Here is a 21,449-nt window from a genome sequence, read left to right on the forward strand (position 1 = left end):
ATTGGCCTGTTATAGCTCCACCATGAGGCTGATTTGAAAATGTTCAAGTGGCATTTCTTCCTCGGCCTAGTGGGAATGTGCGTGCAAAATGTCACAGAAATCGCGTGCTGCGTTCATGATTTGAGGCATTTTGTTCAAAACTAACCAATCCTGCAAACTTTGGAAGCCAATCTTAGCCAATCAGGATGGAATGTGGAAAATGGAACAGATCCGTGTTGATCACATGACTATAGAGATACTGTGTACCGATTTGGTGTTGATGTTTGGACAAAATCTGTAGGAGTAATATCCAAAAATGTGTTTTGCAAAAATCAGCCTCCTGGTGGCGCTATAACAGGCCAATATAAAAGATGCATTGTCATCCAGGGAGTGTGTGTGCACAGTTTCGGAGATTAGCTGCTCACAGACAGATATATATATATATGATACATCTATGTGTGTGTGTGTGTGTGTGTGTGTGTGTGTGTGTGTGTGTGTGTGTGTGTGTGTGTGTGTGTGTGTGTGCGCGCGCGCGCGTGCGTGTGTGTGTGTGTACCTGGTTACATTTCGGACGGAGACCTGTGTTGCACGTTGTTGCCCATCAGCTTCATCAGCTTAAAATCCTCAACATATTCTTCACGACTGTAGCCTCAGATTTGGTTGAAAAACTACCCCCTCACTCTGGGTGCTATGGGGGAGAGTATGTTGACTCATTTTACGAAAAACAGGGTGTACGCAAAGATGATTTTAAACTCTCCCCTGTGACAACAGATGAGGTGTTTAAAAAATTTAGTGCACTCCAACAACACAGAGCCACTGGACTCGACAACATCCCCGCCAAATTTCTAAAAGACTCAGCCGCCTCCATTGCTCCAATCATTACTCACGGGTCCCTAACGACTTCAAAAAAGCAAGGGTGACCCCTCTGTACAAAAAAGGGAACCAATTAGACCCTGGCAACTACCGCCCTATTTCTATTCTAAGCTCCATCTCGAAAGTCATGGAAAAAATAGTCTATGAACAGGTCGATAAGTACCTTGCCGAGAACGATCTAATTTACAAATTCCAATCTGGTTTCAGAACAAACCACTCCACTGACACATGCCTTCTCTATTTGAACGACTCTATCAAACAAGATGTCGACAAGGGCAAATATTGCGGCATGGTCATGCTGGACCTCCAGAAGGCCTTTGACACCGTTAATCACCCAATTATGATCAATAAGCTCAAAGCAATAGGTTTTGATGATACGTCAGTAAACTGGATGAGATCCTACCTGGAAGGGAGGGAGCAAGTGGTGGAAGTAAACGGCACCCAGTCCCCTCCCCTCTCAGTGACTTGTGGAGTTCCTCAAGGAAGTATACTAGGACCTTTACTGTTCCTGATATATGTGAATGACATGTCTTCAGCTTGCGACTGCAAACTGTTCCTGTTCGCAGATGACTCGGCTCTGCTGGTCTCGGACAGGGACAGGCTGCAGGTTGAGAAAACTCTCAGCACTGAACTCAACAAGATCTGCATCTGGCTCTCCGACAACACACTTTCATTACACCTGGGTAAAACTGTATCCACCCTCTTTGGGTCCAGTCCTAACCTTAGCAAGGCTGAGAGTTTCACGATCAAAGTGGGTGATGATGTTATCACAAGAAAGGAGGAAATTACCTACCTGGGTTCTATCTTGGAGGCAAACCTCTCCGGTAACAAAAACGCCAAAAAAGTGAACAAAAAGGTCATCCAAACAATACGCTATTTGTGGAGGATTGATCGTCTAGTCAGTAAGAATACTCTGAAGATTCTTGCGGGGGCCCTCATACAAGGTCATTATGATTATGCATGCACTTCATGGTATCACAACACCTCCAAGGCCTTAAAAACAAGGCTCCAAACATCCCAAAACAAACTTGTAAGGCTACTACTTGGCCTCAATCACAAAACCCATCTAACCCCTGCTCATTTTGCTAGGATTGGATGGCTTAGGGTTGAGGACAGAGTACAGCAACTTGCTAACCCAGATTTGGCTCAACAAAGGGAATGAACTCGTTTTCATGCTATTCATCAAAAATGTGGAATGCCCTACCAAAAGGAGTAAAGGAGTGTAAAACCCTACTCACTTTCAAAACTGCCCTAAAGATACACCTTCAGGAGGCTGCAATTGAAAAATGGCCCCTGTCCAAGTCCTAACCTACCCCACCCCCCCCTCTCTTTCTTCTTTTGTACATATTTTTCACTCTTCATACCAGTAACCTGTAAACTGATTGTATGACATTCTATAGTAGTGTGTATATCTGTCTATCTCTTATATGTCATCATGATTTGTGTGCGTGGGGAACTCATTTGAAACGAGCCCAGTGCTTTAATGAGTCTTCCATTTTAGTAGACCTTGTATTGTGAATTTGTACTTCCATGTACTGTTGTTCTCATGTCTTACTAAATAAAGTACATCAATCAATCAATCAATTCCTTTTTCTACACTCTCCTATGTAAATAAAACAATGATCCCAACTTTGCCTTTTGTACTTCATCATCCACCTTACTGGGGAAGTTAACAGAATTTGGAAAAGTGACAGGTCAGGACATACTGTAATGACATTTGCCTGACAAACGCAGATGTGCATTGCGACAGACTAGCCTTCTTCAGGATCACAGTCACCCTAATCTCTAAACAGCAGAGGGCCCTGTTCTTCCTTTTTTTTGACGATGGGTTCCCAGATTGGCACCCTGATGAAGGCCTGAGTGCTACAACACATACTGGAAGGTGCATTTTGAATCCCCCCCCTCCCCTCCTCCCACAACAACAGTTCCTTAGCCACTATCTTTTTTGCCTCAACGTTCATCTTCAAAAAAGACATTCATAGGCCTGAATGTTGGGGTGCTTTTATGCTGCCCATGCATTTTGTTAATGTTTGCAACTACTCATTTGTCTGTGCATGTGTTATGTATGCACTTTTATGTTTCTTAAACCTTAAATCATCAACCTGCTCAGGAACTACAGATGAAAATGACCCCCGCATGGTTACATTTGTCACATTTACATGTATGCAGACCCTTTTCTCTTTAGTGTTCTCCAGTCCCTGTGCACCTTAGCATATCGAGCAGTCATGAGGGCAGTGATCTCACAATTATCTTTAGTCATAAGAAATATGTTAAATATATTGTGCATTAATATGCATAACTGATCAAAAAATATAAACTGGGAGCAGATCTGTCAATTGCCTTTGAATTTAGAAAAAAAAAATGATGTTGACCATCGAGGGAGAGATAACAAGAAATCTGATATCCCATCTATACAGATGGTTTCAGGACAATGTTATGGGAAACACTCAAGATATTAAACAGAAGTGGGAACTAGAAATGAACATCTGTATCACTGACAATAATTGGGAAAAATCATGCCTTAATGGTCATAAATTAACAAGCAGCCCTACTTGGAGAGTTCCAATGCAAAACAAAAATGCGAGTGTTTAAGACCCCTAAAATGTTTGTGAAATACAGCAACACCTCAGAATTATGCTGGAGAGAATGTGGGAAGATTGGGGACCATAAACACATACAGTACAGAGATATTCAAGGGGATTTTAACAAATTATGGGAGTTGACATTCCTTTTGAGGCAGCTTTCTTTATACTCGGTGAGATTCCGTGGAGACTAGTAACCAAGAAACAGATATATCTGCTTGGGGTGTTGCTGTTGATTGCAACAAAAAGATCACTGTGTCTTGGATAAATGCAAAGCCACCGACTATCCAGCAATGGAGGGAGATGCTAAAAATCATATATCTAATGCAAAGTAATACAGGTAGACTACATACTATATGAGGACAGAGGATTTCAATATCAAATGGACACCGGTAAAACTACAATTACCCAGATTGATTAAGGATGCAGTCCCCCCTTATTATTAATGAGCTGATCAAACAGCCCAATTTCTTGTCCTTCCTACGCCATTGGCCAGAGTGTCCTGAAGGCCATGTAAAGAAATGTATGGATGATTGGTACTGTTAGAATAAAGATTTTTAGTTGTCTGTGATGCCTTTGTCATTTTAAAAAAAATGTTTGATGCTGTTAAATGTGTGTTGGAATCTTTATTTTGTGTGTGTGTATATGTACAGTATGTCCATATAACATGATTACAGAATGTATGAAAATGGAAATAAAAGTCAAGTGCAAAAAAAATAATCATGTTACTCAAATCATGAACAAACTAGATAAAGTGCTCCTCGGAGCACAGGTCTCCGCCAGGTCAGGTACGCTATTGTGGCCTCCTGGTGGCGCTATAATAGGCCAATGTGAAAAGGGCGGCATCAATGACTATGATGATGATCAAATGACTATAGAGATACTGTGTACCGATTTGCATGATGTTTGGATAAACTCTGTAGGAGTAATATTAAAAAATGGGTTTGCACAAATCGGCCTCCTGGTGGCGCTATAACAGGCCCATGTGAAAAAAAAGGGCAGAGGTTCTGAATTGCCATCCAGGTGTGTGCACAGTTTCACAGCGACCGGGCCGACGGTGCGGGAGCTGGTAACGGACGGACAGGACACACGGACGGACGGACACACAGACAGAGGGTGCAAAACATACTCTCTCGCCAGGCCGAAAGACAATAAAAACAATGAGTAAAAAAAGGAAATACTTTTAACACTATAAAATGGTTACTTGTTAAACTTCCTTATATACTGTAAGCTAGCTAACTACAATTAATAGAATGAATAATTTCTTGAAATCTATGATAAAGAACGTTTTCAAATGTGTTCAATAAGTTTTGCTTGGACACTAATCTCTTCACAAAAGGCAAGGGCCAGGTTAACCTAACCTTGAATGACAGTGACATTTCTCCTTAGATTTACTTTATGATAGTAGAGCTATAAATTGATGATGCTGATGATGTCAAACAGTCATGTTTAGTTAATGACAGATTTCAACAGATGCACAGTCAACAACATTTTACTATAAAAGACCAACCCCTGAATGTAATCCGCACATTCCACCAGCCATGAGGGGTATTGTACTTGCCCTGACTGTAGCCCTTGTGGGTAAGTATATCTTAGATGATTTAATCCATCTGTTTTTGCTCGTTTTGTTGTTTGTTACTATGCTGTAGTGTACTATGTAAATCATGAAGAAGTATACTGTGGCAATTTCCACAGAGATATAGGGATTTAGAAATTAATTAAAGATTTAGGAGTACAATTGATATCACAGAACAGAATATTTTCTTTGGTTCATACAGTGTTCATGAAATACAAATTTGAAACAAAGTTTTTCTGTCAGATGATTAAACAATATTTGTTTATTTGTCAATAGTTTCAGACACCAACTCTATAAGTGCATTTTTTACAACAGATTACTGACAGTCTATTCTTATTTTTCAGCGGGCGCTCATGTCAACTTTGGTAAGTTTACATGAACAGGAAATGTGCACATTGTGAAAGCCTACTACAACTATCTATGTATTTGTGAAATTATTTTAAATTATTTTTTCAAAGCTACATGATCTTTTAAAACTAAAATAACATATTAATTGATGTTTAAATTCATTGTTGATGCTAAATTATCCATAGATATTTTATTGTGTGTAATAACTTCTTGTTTCAGCCCCTGACTTTGCAGCCAGTGAGACCTACGTGTACAAGTATGAAGCCGTTCTCTTGGGAGGTCTGCCTGAGGAAGGCCTGGCTAGAGCTGGAATCAAAGTCACAAGCAAAGTTATGATCAGAGCAATGACCCCAGGGATCTTCCTTCTGAAGGTAAAGACTACAAATAGCTTTGATAGAAACTCAACTATTTATATGTGAGTTATGGACAGCAATTCAGGACCTTTCTATGTAAATTATTTGTAATTGAAAATTCCCCCCCCTCCCCCCCCCCCCCTCTAGCTTGTGGATCCTGAGATCTTTGAGTACAGTGGCATCTGGCCGAAAGATCCTTTTGTACCTGCCACCAAGCTCACTTCAGCCTTGGCTGCTCAGCTCTTGACTCCCATCAAGTTTGAGTATGCAAATGGTATTGTGGGCAAGGTGTTTGCACCAGAAGGGGTCTCCACTACTGTGCTGAATATCTACAGAGGTATCCTGAACATCCTTCAGCTCAACATCAAGAAGACCCAGAATGTCTACGAATTGCAAGAGGTTCAAATTAATCCTTTTCTGAATGATTATAAACACAAAAGCCAGGGTGATATTTGAACTCCCAAATAATTTCTGTTCTCTTACTCTAGGCTGGAGCCCAGGGTGTGTGCAAGACTAACTATGTCATTAGTGAGGACACCAGGGCTGAACGTATCCATCTGACCAAGACCAAGGACCTGAACCATTGCCAGGAGAGAATCATGAAAGACATCGGTTTGGCTTACACCGAGAGATGTGTTGAGTGCGAGAACGTAAGGGACATTTCTTTTAAACTATTATTACATTTTGATGAACAGCATCATTTTAAACACAGTGGGTGTGTTCTAATTGCTGCTGGGTTAATTGTGTCTGTGCAGCGAGGAGTGGACCTGAAGGGTGGCGTTGCCTTCAACTATGTCATGAAGCCAATGCCCACTGGTGCTCTGATATTGGAAGCGACCGCCACTGAGCTCATTCAGTTCTCACCTTTCAACATCATGAATGGTGCTGCCCAGATAGAGGCTAAGTATGTAGTTGACATTTCTTTCTATTTCTAAATTGTACAAGGAAGATCTTTTACATTGTACAGATTTAACTAGTTCTTAAAAATATTTTCACAGACAAAATCTGAAGTTCCTTGAGATTGAGCAGACCCTAGTGGAGCCCATTAGGGCAGAGTATCTCCACCGTGGATCCCTGCAGTATGAGTTTGCCACTGAGCTTTTACAGACACCCGTCCAGCTGCTGAGGATCACCAACCCAGAGGCTCAGGTACTGGGAACAATTTCCTGTTATTGTCTCCGCCAGGAGACTATGTTTTCACTTTCCGTCCCCCCCCTCAGCCAAGCTAACATAGGTCAAGCCTCACGTGACACGTGACAATACGTTGAAAGAGTGTGCTCTGATTGGCTAGTGAGACGCATGACGTATAGCGGCCTATAAATAGATGTGTCACTTAGAAAGAGCCTTGGTCTCTTTCAAAGTGAGGTAAGCCAGGAATAATCACGAAATGGCTGAGAAATGGCGGAGGAACACTTAAGACAGGATTAATCAAGTAACACTTAAGACAGGATTAATCAGGAACAGTACTGGCGGAGACCTGTGCTCCGAGGAGCACATTTTCTAGTCCATATTATTTTCAACTTTCTTCTCTAGCAAACACAACATAACACTGGGAGCATTGTTTCCTCTTTCTTCTTGACAGATTGTTGAGATTCTTCACCATGTGGTGGCCTATAATGTAGACAAGGTCCATGAAGACGCCCCCCTGAAGTTTATTGAACTTGTCCAGCTGCTGCGTGTGGCTAGATTTGAGAGTATCGAGGCTCTCTGGTCTCAGTTCAAAGCCAAGCCAGCTTACAGGTAGCGACTACAAAAACTAAAAATAAAGTAAAATAAATTGTACAAATGTCTGGAAAAGATACAATGATCATTTCTCCATTTTCAGACATTGGATCCTGAGCGCTGTTCCTGCCATTGGAACTCATGCTGCTTTGAAGTTCATCAAGGAGAAGTTTATTGCTGATGACATCACTGTTGTTGAGGCCAGTCAAGCTCTGCTGGCATCGGTGCACATGGTGACAGCTGACATGGAGGCCATCAAGCTCATTGAGGTACTATAGGTCAATCCTTAATGAGATCATGCAATTCAAATTCATGATGTAATTCATCACATTATTAGTTAGTAGGTTATAACAGTGCTTTCTTTTCACTTCTCTTCAGGGCCTGGCTTTTAACCCCAAGGCTAAGGCAGTCCCAGTTCTGCGTGAAATTGCCATGCTGGGCTATGGTACCATGGTTGCCAAATTCTGTGCTGAGAACCCAGCGTGCCCAGCTGACCTTGTTAAGGTTGGCTCATGTTGCTGTTTCATGTCCATAAAAACTTTAACTTCAGTTAATGAAAGTAAAATTAGAATGGTAACATTCTTTTTCTCCTGTGCCTTCCATAGCCATTCCACGACCTTGTCATCGAGGCTGCTGCCAGGGGTGAAGTTGAGGGACTGACAGTTGCCCTTAAAGTTCTGGGTAATGCCGGCCATCCTGCCAGTCTTAAACCAATCATGAAGCTTCTCCCTGGATTTGGCTCTGCTGCCGCTTCTCTGCCCATGAGAGTCCACATTGATGCAGTCCTGGCTCTAAGGAATATTGCAAAGAAGGAACCCAAGATGGTAAGAACAAAGCTCCTCAGTCTGTCTCCTTGCCAACAGTTCACAACATTTTAACATGCCCCATGCAATTTGCGTTTTTGTTCATGATTTTCATCTTTGTGATTTAGATCCAGGAACTGGCTGTTCAGCTGTTCATGGACAGGGCTCTGCACCCAGAGGTCCGCATGGTTGCTGCTATTGTCCTGTTTGAGACTAAGCTCCCCATGGGCCTGGTGACCACGATTGCTAATGCCATTATGAATGAAGGAAACCTGCAAGTTGCTAGTTTGGTCTACTCTTACATGAAGGCCATGACCAGGAGCACAGCACCTGACTTTGCTCAAGTGTAAGAGCCCTAACAGTAATCACTTGCTTCCCTTGTTGTTTAAAAAGGATGGTATATCATAAATGTTTATCTCCCAATTTTAGTGCTGCTGCCTGTAATGTTGCTGTGAGGATCATCAGCCCCAAATTTGAGAGACTGAGTCACCACTACAGCAGAGCCCTCCACTATGATGCCTATTACAGTACGAGCATTGACAGTGCATTCATTTACTGATAGTTAACGCACTCAGACATCAGATATCTGATGATTTAGTTGTTTTTTTCAGATCCATGGATGGTGGGTGCTGCAGCCACTGCTTTCTTCGTCAATGACGCAGCAACACTTTTGCCAAGAGCTGTTGTGGCCAAAGCCCGCACTTACCTGGCTGGAGCGTATGCTGATGTTCTTGAGGTAAAAGAAAGGCCTCCTTTCTTTTTATGTTGAGGTTTATGCAGGGCTCAGATGCATAAACTTCATGTTCGATCTTGTTTGACTTTACCATACTGATAGGGTGTAGCCACAACTTTAGTAGCTCATTTCTGACTTTGATGTTATAATCTTTCTCTTCATCATTTCATATAGACCTCTGCTCTATTTGTTTGGTACTAACTGCTTAAACCCTGTACTTAATTGACTAATGTCCCCCAGTGCTCTATTCTAGGCCCCCTCTTGTATTCACTGCACTTAAATATTGAGATACAAGCTCACAACGCATTGCGTTGTGAAGTGTTGCACTGGGAGATGCATTGTGGACTGTAATATGTTATACTGGTTGCATACTGGTCTCCATTTTTCTTCTTTTAGTTGGGAGTAAGAACCGAAGGAATTCAGGAGGCTCTTCTGAAAATGCCTCAGCTTCCTGATAATGCTGACAGAATTACCAAGATGAGGAATGTTATCAAGGCTGTGAGTAGGAAGGACCTTCCAAGTATTCAATTCTCCCTTTAAAGAATTGTATGTGATCACAGAACAATTTCATTACAAAAGCGGGACTAACTCAGGTCATCATCCCTCAGCTTTCTGAATGGAGAGCTCAACCTTCAAGCCAGCCACTGGCCTCTGTGTATGTCAAATTCTTCGGACAGGAAATTGCATTTGCCAACGTGGACAAAGCCATCGTCGACCAGGTTATTGAGGTACTGAATGTTACATTAACTTGTTTACATTCAATAATCAATCAACTCTGGATGTCATCATGTACACAATGTGTGTTTTCCTACAGCTAGCCACTGGTCCTGTCATGAAGGCTGAGGGAACGAAGGCATTTGATGCTCTGCTGGCTGGTATTGCATTCCATTACACTAAACCCATACTGGCTGCTGAGGTACGTCGTATCTTCCCTACTACTGTTGGTCTGCCTATGGAGCTGAGTTTCTATACCGCTGCCGTGGCTACTGCTGCTGTTGAGCGTAAGTTAATATTAGCTCAAGCCTAATATAAACCTACTGTAGGTGCTTTAACCTTTTAAACTTGACTGAATCTAATCTTTCAATTTCACAGTCAAGGCAATTGTGACACCACCTCTCCCTGAGAACTTCCATCCTTCCATGCTTCTTAAGGCTGACATTGAGATGAGGGCTGCGATGACTCCAAGGTGAAACAAATGGAAGCTCATTCTTAAAAATGTATTATTTATTTTTAATAAACTTGCATCTATTGAAGCGAAAGACATCTGGCATACCCTTTAAGTTTACATTTTCTTTGCCTTTCAGTGTTTCCATGCACACATATGCAGTTATGGGAGTGAATACTGCTTTAATCCAGGCTGCTCTGGTATCAAGAGCCAGAGTCCACACCATCTTACCTGCAAAGATAGAAGCAAGAGCTGACATGATCAAGGGCAACTTCAAGATTCAGGTTTTACCTGTTCAGGGTGTGGATAGGATTGCATCAGCAGTGTATGTACTATCCTTTTCACCAAATAAATTGTATGATTCACAATTTCTCTTATATATTTAAATTCATACACGTTTTTGCCTTTCAATGCAGTGTTGAGACTCTTGCTATTGCAAGAAATGTGGAAGATGTTGCAGCTGCAAGAATCACACCAATGATCCCAGCTGAAGTTGCAAGACAGCTATCCAAGGAGACTTTCACTTCTACGATCACATCTAGGGTTGCATCCTCTACGTTTGGTGGTTTGGTGTGTTTGGTGCCTGAGCCCCCCTTTAACACACAAAGTTTCACACACAAATGATACCAAGACAATTATTACGTTGGTTATGTGATTATGAGATTTTATGTTTTCTGTTTTTCTAGTCAAGATCATCCGAAATCATTCCTGTTGATCTGCCAGTCAAAATTATCCGCCAGGTGAAAACCCTGAAGGCTTTCTTTGAGAAGAAACTGTGTGCTGCATCTGAAACCTTTGGAATGAAGGCCTGTGTAGAGGTTGAGTCTCACAATGCTGCCTTCATCAGAGACAGCGCACTCTACACTTTGATTGGACAACATGCAGTCTTTGTTGAGGTTGCTCCAGGCAAGTAAAGTAGATGATATCATCTTTGAGTTACAGAGGTAATTAAGAATAATAAGTAATTTCTTGTTCTGTTTTGATGCAGCTGCTGGACCAGTCATTGAGATGATTGAGGTTGAGGTTCAGATTGGAGAAAGGGCAGCTGAGAAGATCCTCAAAGTGATCAACATGAGCGAGGAGGAGGAAATCCAAGAGGACAAGAATGTCCTCCTGAAGCTCAAGAAGATCTTGGTTCCTGGTCTGAGGAACGGTACCAGATCATCCTCTAGCTCCAGCAGCTCATCATCCTCAAGCTCTTCCCGCGCCTCCAGCTCTCGTTCTAGCAGCAGCAGCCGCTCAAGTGTTGGTTCCAAGTCTTCATCCAGCAGTCGCTCTTCCAGATCCAGTTCCTCCAGCTCCCGTGTCTCAAGGGTGAGGCTCAAAGTCAACTGGAAGGTCATCTTTTCTCTTGTTTAAATGCTGGACAGTCGGTTGATCTGTTGCCTTTATCATTACAGCAGGAGGTCATTGACATGAAGTTTGCCAAGAAGCACATTCACCAGGTAATCATCGAATGGCTGTCTAAAGAATTCTCCATCATCATGCCATCATGCCATATGCTCTGTTTTAACAAACATGTGCCTAATATATGTTTCGTTTGCAGTACGCAACTTCAACTGCCAGGGCTTCCATCATAAACAGCGCCACCAGCTTCGAGGCCATCTATAAAAAGGTGAGAACATTTCTATTAAAACATTTAAGAAGAAACCTTTAGATATACACTAAAGGACCCTTTTTTAAATGCCATTAACATCACTCCTTGATTTGCATCTTCAGGCCAAATACCTTGCCAACAGTGTCACTCCTGCCGTGACTATTCTCATCCGTGCGGTGAGAGCTGACCAAAAGGTTCAAGGATACCAGATTGCAGCTTACTTCAACAGAGATACATCCAGATTGCAGATTGTCGTCGCTAACCTTGCTGAAAATGACCACTGGAGAATCTGTGCTGATGGCATGATGCTAAGCTACAACAAACTCATGGTGAATCTTGCATCTCAGACTCCAGTATAATTTGACTTTGACTTTTGGCATCATTTGTGTTTCAAATGGGCTTAATTGTTTCCCATATTATTCTCTTAGACTAAGATTGCCTGGGGTAAGGAGTGCAAGCAGTATGAGACTGAGATAATAGCTGAAACCGGTCTTGTTGGCCCAGACCCAGCTTTCCGTATGAAGGTGACATGGGAAAAGCTTCCATCGGGGTGGCAACGCTATGCAAAGAGGTAAAGTCCCCAAATCACAATATCACTTTCAAACTTTGTTTCAATGTATTCTTTATAAAAATAAAAATAGATTGTATGCAATGTTTATCAAATATCTATGTCTTTTTCACAACATAGGATCTCTGAGTACTTTCCAAACATTGCCACACAAGCTGGTGTAAGCCTGGCAAAGGTCAAGAATGCTCCCAAACAGATCATACTGACTGTGGCTATTGCCTCTGAGAGAACCCTGAATGTTGTGCTGAAGACACCGAAGGTACACTTTTATTCCTCAATCTATTTATTTATCATTTTTGTTTCACAGCGATCTAGAGAGAAATTGCATTTATATCATTTGATCTTTTAAATTGTATTAATTATGGCTGACGTTTCCAATTTCAATAGAGGATCATGTACAAACTGGGATGTGGTCTGCCCGTTTATCTGCCTATTGGACACACAGCCGCTGAGTTGGACGCCTATCAGGACAGCCTGTTTGACAAAATCTCCTACTTGATTACCAAGGCTCATGCAGGTAAGCGTATATATATTGTACTGGAAAAAGTGCTTTCATTGTTTTAATAGCTTAAGAAATAAATTAACAAAAATATTTTTTTTTCTTTTTATTCTAGCTAAGTGCTTCATGGTTGGTGACAAACTGACCACGTTCAACAACAGGAGCTACAAGAATGAGATGCCCGCCTCTTGCCACCAGGTTCTGGCTCAGGATTGCACTGAAGAACTCAAGTTCATGGTTCTACTGAAGAAAGATCACACACTTCAACAAAACGAGATCAACGTAAAAATTGCTGATATGTAAGTTTAGCAAATGTCTAAGATTTCTAAAGAAGGAAATCAATTACTTTGTCTTAGAAAATGGATTTTGGAGATTTGGCAGTTCATCAATTTCTGAGCTCTCTTTCAACAGCGATGTTGACCTGTACCCCAAGAACAATGATGTTATGGTGAAGATTAATGGAATGGATGTCCCCATCAACAACCTTCCATACCAGCATCCCACAGGTCTCCTATATTAAAATTTCAAATGAGTCTGTCAATCTGAAATTATTCACATTATTAGCAGACAAATATCCAACTTCACATAATTATTTTTTGCAATAATTACAGCCAAAGTCCAGATCAAACAGAGAGGTGCGGGTATCACTCTCCATGCACCAAGCCTGGGTCTTCAGGAGGTCTACTTTGATAGGAACACTTGGACGGTGAGACATTTTACAATGAATATTAGGACCCTATTTCACTCATTTTTAAAAAAGGATTCTTAACAAAGTGGTCCTGAAAAGACTATACTATAGGTCCATAAACCACAAAGGCTTTTTTTGTTCTCAGGTTAAAGTGGTAGACTGGATGAAAGGAAAGACCTGTGGAATCTGTGGTAAGGCTGATGGGGAAGTCAGAGAAGAGTACAGCACCCCCAACGGACGTTTGACCAAGAGCTCAGTCAGCTACGCCCATTCCTGGGTGCTTCCTTCTCAGAGCTGCCGTGACACTACTGGTAAAACCTACACCTCGTCTTTGCAAGTTTCCTTCATATGTTTGGCAAAACAGCATCTAAAGTAGTTAGAGTTAACACTCTAATTTCTATCATTCTGTATTGAACAAGTATTCCCACTTGAATTAAGTCTTTAAAGGTGTCCATTACAGACCAACTATAACAATATAGCAGTTCTCCTTTATTTTATTCATAATTCAACATTGTGCGCTCAGCCCAGATCGTTTAGTGTGCATTAAAGTGCAACAATTGCTAAATGTTCAGGCTTGAAAATATTGCTGATCAACCACTGGACATCTGAACGTTAAAATATCAATATCAACTCGTAGTTTCAGGTGATTTGACCTACGAAATGCTGTGCACACATACAATATACTGATCTTACTTTTACAGAATGTTTCATGAAGCATGAATCTGTCAAGCTGGAGAAGCAGATCATGGTTCATGGCCAGATGTCCAAATGCTTCTCTGTTGAACCTGTGCTGCGTTGTCTGCCTGGTTGTGTCCCTGTGAGGACCACTCCTGTCACTGTTGGCTTCCACTGCATACCAGCTGGTGAGTCTACAAAACAAACAAACAATTTTTCACCTTATGTATTCTAGAAAGAATTGCTTAGCTCCTAATTTCTTTTCGTTCTTCCTCATTGCAGATTCTAACATGAACCGTTCTGAAGGTCTCGCCAACATCTATCAGAAGAGTGTGGACGTGAGGGAGACCACACAAGCCCATGTGGCCTGCCACTGTACTCCTCAGTGTGCTTAATCTCATAGCATTCTGTCACATTTTATTTTGTTTGTTATTTCAGACTAATATTACTGAATTTGTTGTTTAAAATGTTGTTCAAAATAAATTAACATGAAGCATTTCAACTTGGGATGAATTGCAAAGTTATTACAAATGGTAAATATATGGAATGTCAATTATGCAATAATAATAATAGCTTTATTTATATAGCACCTTTCAGAAACAAGTTACAAAGTGCTTACGTGCTTTACAGTAAAAGCTGAAAAACAAATATAAGATAATAAAATCAAAAACTTAAGATAAACAAGATAAATAATATAAAGGGTACAATACATGATTTAAGAAAAAGCTGTATGATAAAAGCGAGTTTAAGAAGATATTTAAAAGAGGACACAGAGTTTGCTTGCCTGAGATTGCCAAGCAGAGAGTTCAGCTGAGGGGCCCTGCTAAATCTACTTCCTTACTGTACTATCTATTATGTTGTGAAGGCATCCTTAATTTTATTTTATCCATTAACGTATATCTATGTCAACTATTGACGTGGCGTCACGTCAGGGTACAATCCCTCCCGTTTTTCAGTTCCAACCAAAAAAAAAAAAAAACATTTTTTTTTCTTTTTTCCTCTTTTTTTTTTTTTTTACTTTTTCCACACAGAACCAGGAGATAACATGCATACAAACTGGCTCAATAGCGCCCCGTGCCAAACAGGACAATGTGGTATTGCAGGTGAAAGTGCTTTATAAGCCAGAGAGAAGTTAGTTGGAATGAGTATATCTGAGGCTTGATTTAGGCTCAAACCTTTTGAAAAACGTTTGAGGGACATAAACAATATATTAAATATTATTATTATTTTTGGGCGGTGCAACCGCCCCTATATGTGAGGTTTGGTTATCGACATTCGCTGCACTGTGATTGGCCACCATTGTACTCCCCTAACCCCTACACATTCAATGCAAACCTATACTATCCACCATTGTACCCCCCTAACCCTGCACCGTGATTGGCCACCATTGTACACCCCTAACCCCTACACATTCAATGCAAGTCTATACTTTTCTTTAAGTGAGCTTCCATCACTGTGATGACCACTAGCTGTAATATGATTGGCTGACTTTATTGGCTGACTCTATTCAGGACTGTGATTGGCTAGTGAAACACATGACACATGTGCATAGCCCTATAAATAGGACTATGCACGTTTTTTTTAAAGTGAATCACCCATTGTGGACCAAAAATATTACTTTTCTTTAAGTGAACTTCCATCACTGTGATGACCACTGTGACCACACCGCCCACTTCACACTGGGTGTGATTTTTTAAATTCATGGTATAGTCCCTTTAATACATATGACCAGAAATTACATCACAAACAAACTAGGCTGCACCAGCGCTCCTGTTTTCGGGTATAGAGGGGTGGGTGTATAGAGGCGCGGAGAGATTGCGCCTGATCCCATTGGTTCACCGATCTGTCCGTCAACCCCCGCCCCGTTAACACAACATTACGAGCGACGCCCACTGCACTCTGGTTGGTTGGGGAAATGAAACACTTCCCATACCCGGTACACCGACGCGCTAGTCCAGGCTTTTATTTTTTAGCAAAACTAAACAATAAAAGCCTGGAGATCGAGGCTACAAACAAACTAACATGTAACATGTTTTGACACCAAACAATGAGCCAACAAGGACTGACTAGGGAACAAGACTAATATACACAAGAAGGGAAATTACAAATGATATACAGCTGGGGAAGACAACAGCAAAGAACTATGAAAACTAGAACATGAGCATAATGTGGAAACACAAGACCTAGACAGGACAGGCAACGTCTGCGACTGTTACAAGAACTGTAGATAAAATACAATAAACAGTATAAAAAACAGCAACTGATAAAAACATAGATATAAATAAAACATTGATTAACAAGTTAAAAACATTCAGTGATCAGTTGACCTCAGACTGATTTACAGTTTTTCACAATTGTTAACACACAAAAAGCGAAAATTCGGCACAATTTTCTGGTGAGCAATTTGCACCACCCGGCTGCTCCAGTGCGTGAGTGGTTCCAGAACCACCCACATTTTCCCGTTCTGTACCTTCAACCTTATTCTCCTTTCCTGAATCCCATTGAGGAGTTCTTTTGAGCTTGAAGGTGGAAGGTAAATGAACGGAACCCACAGAGCCGGGTCCCATTGCTCCAAGCCATGGAGGAGGCTTGTGGCGACGTCACTGTTAGGGTGTGAATCTTCTGCTATCTCACGATTCGATTCCGATTCTTGCGGTCACGATTCCTATTCTTTTCCGACTTTTTCAAAACAAACGATTCTCGATTAGTAAAATATATTTTTTCCAATTCAAAATTGAAAAATGTCATTATACAAAAATCGTGAAAATCGATTGCAGCCCTTGTCACTGTTGAGGTCTGTCAGGGCTTCATGCGCCACTCGAGGCGTTTCCTCCAACGCTGCTTGGACAGGGAGAACATTGCCTATGATGTGGATGAGGCCCTCTGGCCAGACATGAACCAGAGGCATGATGCCTAAATCATGTAGAGAAATAAAACATTTTTGGCTGCATATTTGTGTTTTGTTTTATGTTTGACTATGAAAAAAGTGGGCCTACACTGAGTCATTTTACAAAAGGAGAAATGGCTCATTCTCCAGTCATTGTCATTCATATGGTGTGTTCCATTTCTATGATTGTGTTTTCAATTTTGCCCTGCAGTGTGCTGTAAATGTTTGGTAGTGTGCAGCACATGCTTAGTTGTGTGTACTCAATGAATGGTATGTGTGTGTCATTTGAAAATATGGCTGTGTGTACCAAATGAAAACACGAGTTCCATTTTGTGAACAGTTAAAAGATTTGATGGCAAAGAGTCATCTTGCAAAGGGAGAGTAGGGTTTAGCATTTTCTGTGTGAGGTTTGCAGTTTGGGTGTGCAGTTTTGAGAAAGCCGTTATTGTTTTGAGAAACGTGTGTTAACAGTTGTGAAAAACTGTAAATTGGTCAATTTTGGGCTGGACTCAATGTGGGAGTGAGGGGCAGCAACAGAGATGGCCCGGTCACCTTTGGTTTTGTGACGTGTTTGGGAAACTGAAAAGAGCTGTTGAGATAATGACCTAATGGACCCTTCGCTAAACCCACTCCAAAAGCGATTGTCCAATGCCAGCTTAGGGCAATTCACACCCACTTTTGAGACAGCGCCGCTACTCGAGGTCCGTTAGAACGATGAACTGCAGCTCTCAATGCAATCTCTATGAGAGGCATTGTAAAATACCGTCATTTCACTGGTTAACTACTGAGGCTGTAGCGATTTTTTTTGTGTTCAAATAAAGTGTCCCATTTGTTTAATTTATCCTTGTCCCATATCTGTCATCTCGATATACTACCCACAATATACTATAATATACTCCATCAGTATGTCAAAACCGCTAGCATCGGAGATCTAGAGTTTAAGTGGTCGCATGGTATATACGTCACGGATGCATCCCTTGAGGTTTTCAATACCCAGAAAACTGGCGAAAGTGGTCGTTTTCAAAGTGGTTGTTTTCAATCTGGTCCAATCTGCTCAGTTCAAAGCTTGTTGGATGCGTGACGTTGAGGACATTAAGCACGCATTGACACCTTTTCGGGTTATTTGCTTTTTTTTAGGGGAGGCGAGATCTTAGTTGGGCAGGCGACCGCCTGTCCTGCCTCTACAGTAGGTACGCCACTGGTCGCCGCTCGACACTCGTAAAGACAGTGATGTCACTGAAATGCGACAACTTGTCTGTCTGCCGTCTACCCTCTGCTGTGTTAACATTATGGGTAACTCGTTAAAGTGGCAAATTAAATGTGAAACACATCAACTATTAAGAAAACAAGAAGATATGTTGACAAAGACACTCCATACATTTGGAAACATATTTCTATTTAAATCAATATCGTCTCCAGTTAATGTAGGATAATTTTAAAAGTAGGCTAACTCTCATATCCTCTCATAGGGAATGCATTGGCAGGTGTAGTTCATCGTTCTAACGGACCTCGAGTAGCGGCGCTGTCCCAAAAGTGGGCGTGAATTTATAGGCCTTCCGCTTCCGGCCGTGTGTCTCTATAGGTCTGGCAAGCTTTCGTCGCCTGCCATAGCTGTCACTGTTATATCGCCCGCACACACACACAATCATTTGCAACATAATGGCAAGAATAGGAATACCACGATAACGTAATGGTGACTATGAACCACGTACCCAAACCCGTTGGAGGCTGCTTTTCCCAAGCTGAAATCTGCACTTAAACTGCAAGGCTTCATGGCTGTGTTGTTGAATATATACACAGCTAAACGTCGGGAAAGTTACACGACTCACTCGCCCAGGTGGTGTCAATAATAGGCTACTTATCACCGTAATCGTAACAAAATTCAGAATCACAGGGCTGCCTGTTTCGGATTCCGCACGTTAAAGTATATTAATTCATTTGTTCGTCTATTTATTAACTGCTACTGCAGTCCCTGTGGTACTCCTGTTACAGTCAAGGATCACCTTCAACCTGGTGTTTGCACTTTCTCCATTTACGGTCCGTACATCTATATAAACGTTCAGATTTTAAATATAAAGTGCTTACCCCATGGCCACGGATGTTACAATTATGCACGGGACTCTCAAAAGTACACGTATAGTCTGTATTGTTCAATAAAAAGCATTTTAATCCGATCAGTGGCCATTTTCTCATAATGTATTCGAGTGCACCTACCAACCAATAGGGTCACTCAGTTGAAAGCATATGGAGAAAATGGCCACCGATCAGATTAAAATGCTTTTTATTGAACAATACGGATGATACACGTACTCCTGAGAGCCCGTATATACATGTAACATCCGTGGCCAAGGGATAAGCACTTTTTATTTGAAATATGAACGTTTATGTAGATGTACGGGCCATAAATGGAGAAAGTGCAAACACCAGGTTGAAGTTCATCCATGACGGTCGTGACAGTCGACTGTTGTGTATCCATGGCTATTACTCCCTCTAACATTTCCCATGTTTTTAGTTTATTGAAATAATGTCAAGCACATTTGTCCAGTGCATAGCCTACTGCAGGCCTTGTTGACTAGATTTAGAAGAGATTTTGAAGCTCTTGCTCCTGAAATGATCGATTCTTTTTAAATGGAAGAGCCATAATTTAACATGCAAGTCAATGGGTGAGAAGCAGAGATTGCCAGGCGCTGCCAGGCCTGGGTGTGACTAACTTCGCACCACCAGTCACAGAGTGGAGTGGGTGGGGCTTAGCGAAGGGTCCATTAAACTGCATGAGGGCAGGAACTGGAGTTGGCAGATCAGAGAGTGGAGCACTTAGGGCTTGGAAAACTAAAACTAAAATCAATTCTATATTTCACTGGTATAACCGATGCAGTTGGGCTAAAACAGATCTCATGTGCGCTAGTTTCTTCGTTCCAGTTAAAAGGGAAGAGCATGTACAAATCAAGTACAAAGAAAACAATAGATGTCCCTTTTGGTCTCCTCCTGATAGATGTTGTTCAGGACGGTTTTGAAAAAAGTGTTACACATCCTGCAATGCAGTGGTTCTGAACCTTTTCAGGCCGTGACCCCCCAAAATAATCATATTTGAGCTGGGGACCCCCCCCCCCACACACCCTGATAAGCACTTGAAATATAGTGAGTTGAGGCATTCAATTTAGTTTGACTAGGTTCCACATATAAATATTGTGAAAATAGCTGATAGGTCGTTGTGAGCTTGTAGATTTGGCCATCTTTCATTTGGCCAATGTTTGCCCAGTTTTTATATTATAGTTTGTTGATTACTGTACCCAAAACTGGACTTTTTCATTTATTTATTTATTTTTCTTAAAAGTCCTTAAATGGTCACTTAACTGTCATCTAGGGACCCCCCAAAATCATGTGGGGACTCCCCTGGGGGTCCCGACCCACTGCTTTAATGGATGGTGTCAGGGCATTCAACATTTTGGTGGCAGAGCAGTAGAATGAAAACTTTCCCATGCTTGTTCTAAATGTCTGTGGTACCAGATCATGGTTGCTGTGGGTGTTACTCATTTTGGAGAAGTAGTTCAACAGGTATGAGGGTATTGAGGGCACTGAGGGCAATGTCTCTTTGATTATCTTAGATACCAATCCCAGTGATATTTGCTTAACCCTTGTACCCTGAGCCATCCCAAACTAGCAAAGTGTGTTGGAATTAGATGGGTCATGGGCTTAAGCCTGAGAGGTAGTCATATCAATTTGTTTTGGGAGGTCTGAAGCTTAAACCCAACCTCATCCTCCAGATATTTCAAAAATAATGCCATGGTTGTGTCAAAAGCTGCACTAAGTTCAAGCAGGATTAAAATGGCACAAGAACCATAGTCAGCAGAATGTTGTTGTGCACTTTGAGCAGTGGGGATTCTGTGCTATTCGGAGTTCAGAAACTGCACAGACATTTATCAAAGATGGTGAATGTATTTAAATAGGAGGAGACTTGTGAGAAGACAACTTTTTCTAAAATGTTCTAAATTAATGGCAGCTTGGAGATGTACCCGACAACCTCATACATGTTCCGAAACAGTGCTAGGCAGGACAGAAAAGACTGAATTCTGTCTGGTGACTGTGAACGAGTCCAGAGCTATGCCTATAAAACTTGCCATCTGTGCAGGTATCAATACGCTCTTTTTGTAGTTGATCCTGAAACCCAGCTTAGAGCCCTGCAGGCCCGTCGGGACCCGACCAGGGTCACTCCAATACGGGCTGGGCTAGGGCCGTTTCTGTATTTGACCATCGCCGGGCTCGGACTCAACATTTTGTCTCAGCATGTGCGCTAGCTTGAATGGAGGGGGTGTGTGGGAGGCAGCACCCTACAGTCTATGGGGCAGAGACCGTATCTTAGTTTGTACAAAATAAGTGACTATTATTAGGTTTGAATATTAC

General features: G+C 41.6%; 1 protein-coding gene across 1 annotated transcript; it reads left to right on the forward strand.

Annotated features, from left to right (window-relative positions):
* Nucleotides 1-4,947: 4,947 nt before the first annotated feature.
* Nucleotides 4,948-14,556, forward strand: LOC311051447 (vitellogenin-like; the record flags this gene model as incomplete). The annotated part of the gene is made up of 34 exons (XM_084066016.1): nucleotides 4,948-5,015; nucleotides 5,355-5,375; nucleotides 5,578-5,729; nucleotides 5,859-6,110; nucleotides 6,200-6,361; nucleotides 6,467-6,615; nucleotides 6,710-6,860; nucleotides 7,294-7,451; nucleotides 7,537-7,702; nucleotides 7,812-7,937; nucleotides 8,039-8,257; nucleotides 8,365-8,582; nucleotides 8,666-8,763; nucleotides 8,848-8,972; nucleotides 9,366-9,467; nucleotides 9,578-9,697; nucleotides 9,784-9,970; nucleotides 10,062-10,155; nucleotides 10,274-10,459; nucleotides 10,551-10,704; nucleotides 10,821-11,040; nucleotides 11,123-11,448; nucleotides 11,535-11,579; nucleotides 11,681-11,749; nucleotides 11,854-12,060; nucleotides 12,160-12,302; nucleotides 12,420-12,558; nucleotides 12,687-12,816; nucleotides 12,914-13,097; nucleotides 13,210-13,304; nucleotides 13,410-13,504; nucleotides 13,632-13,797; nucleotides 14,188-14,349; nucleotides 14,444-14,556. Exons 1-34 carry the CDS (start codon nucleotides 4,976-4,978, stop codon nucleotides 14,554-14,556), a joined length of 4,974 nt encoding a protein of 1,657 aa, XP_083922142.1. The 5' UTR covers nucleotides 4,948-4,975.
* Nucleotides 14,557-21,449: the final 6,893 nt, after the last annotated feature.

This window comes from Gymnoscopelus microlampas, assembly GCF_963454915.1.
Source record: "Gymnoscopelus microlampas genome assembly, chromosome: 9".
NCBI classification, from domain to species: domain Eukaryota; kingdom Metazoa; phylum Chordata; class Actinopteri; order Myctophiformes; family Myctophidae; genus Gymnoscopelus; species Gymnoscopelus microlampas.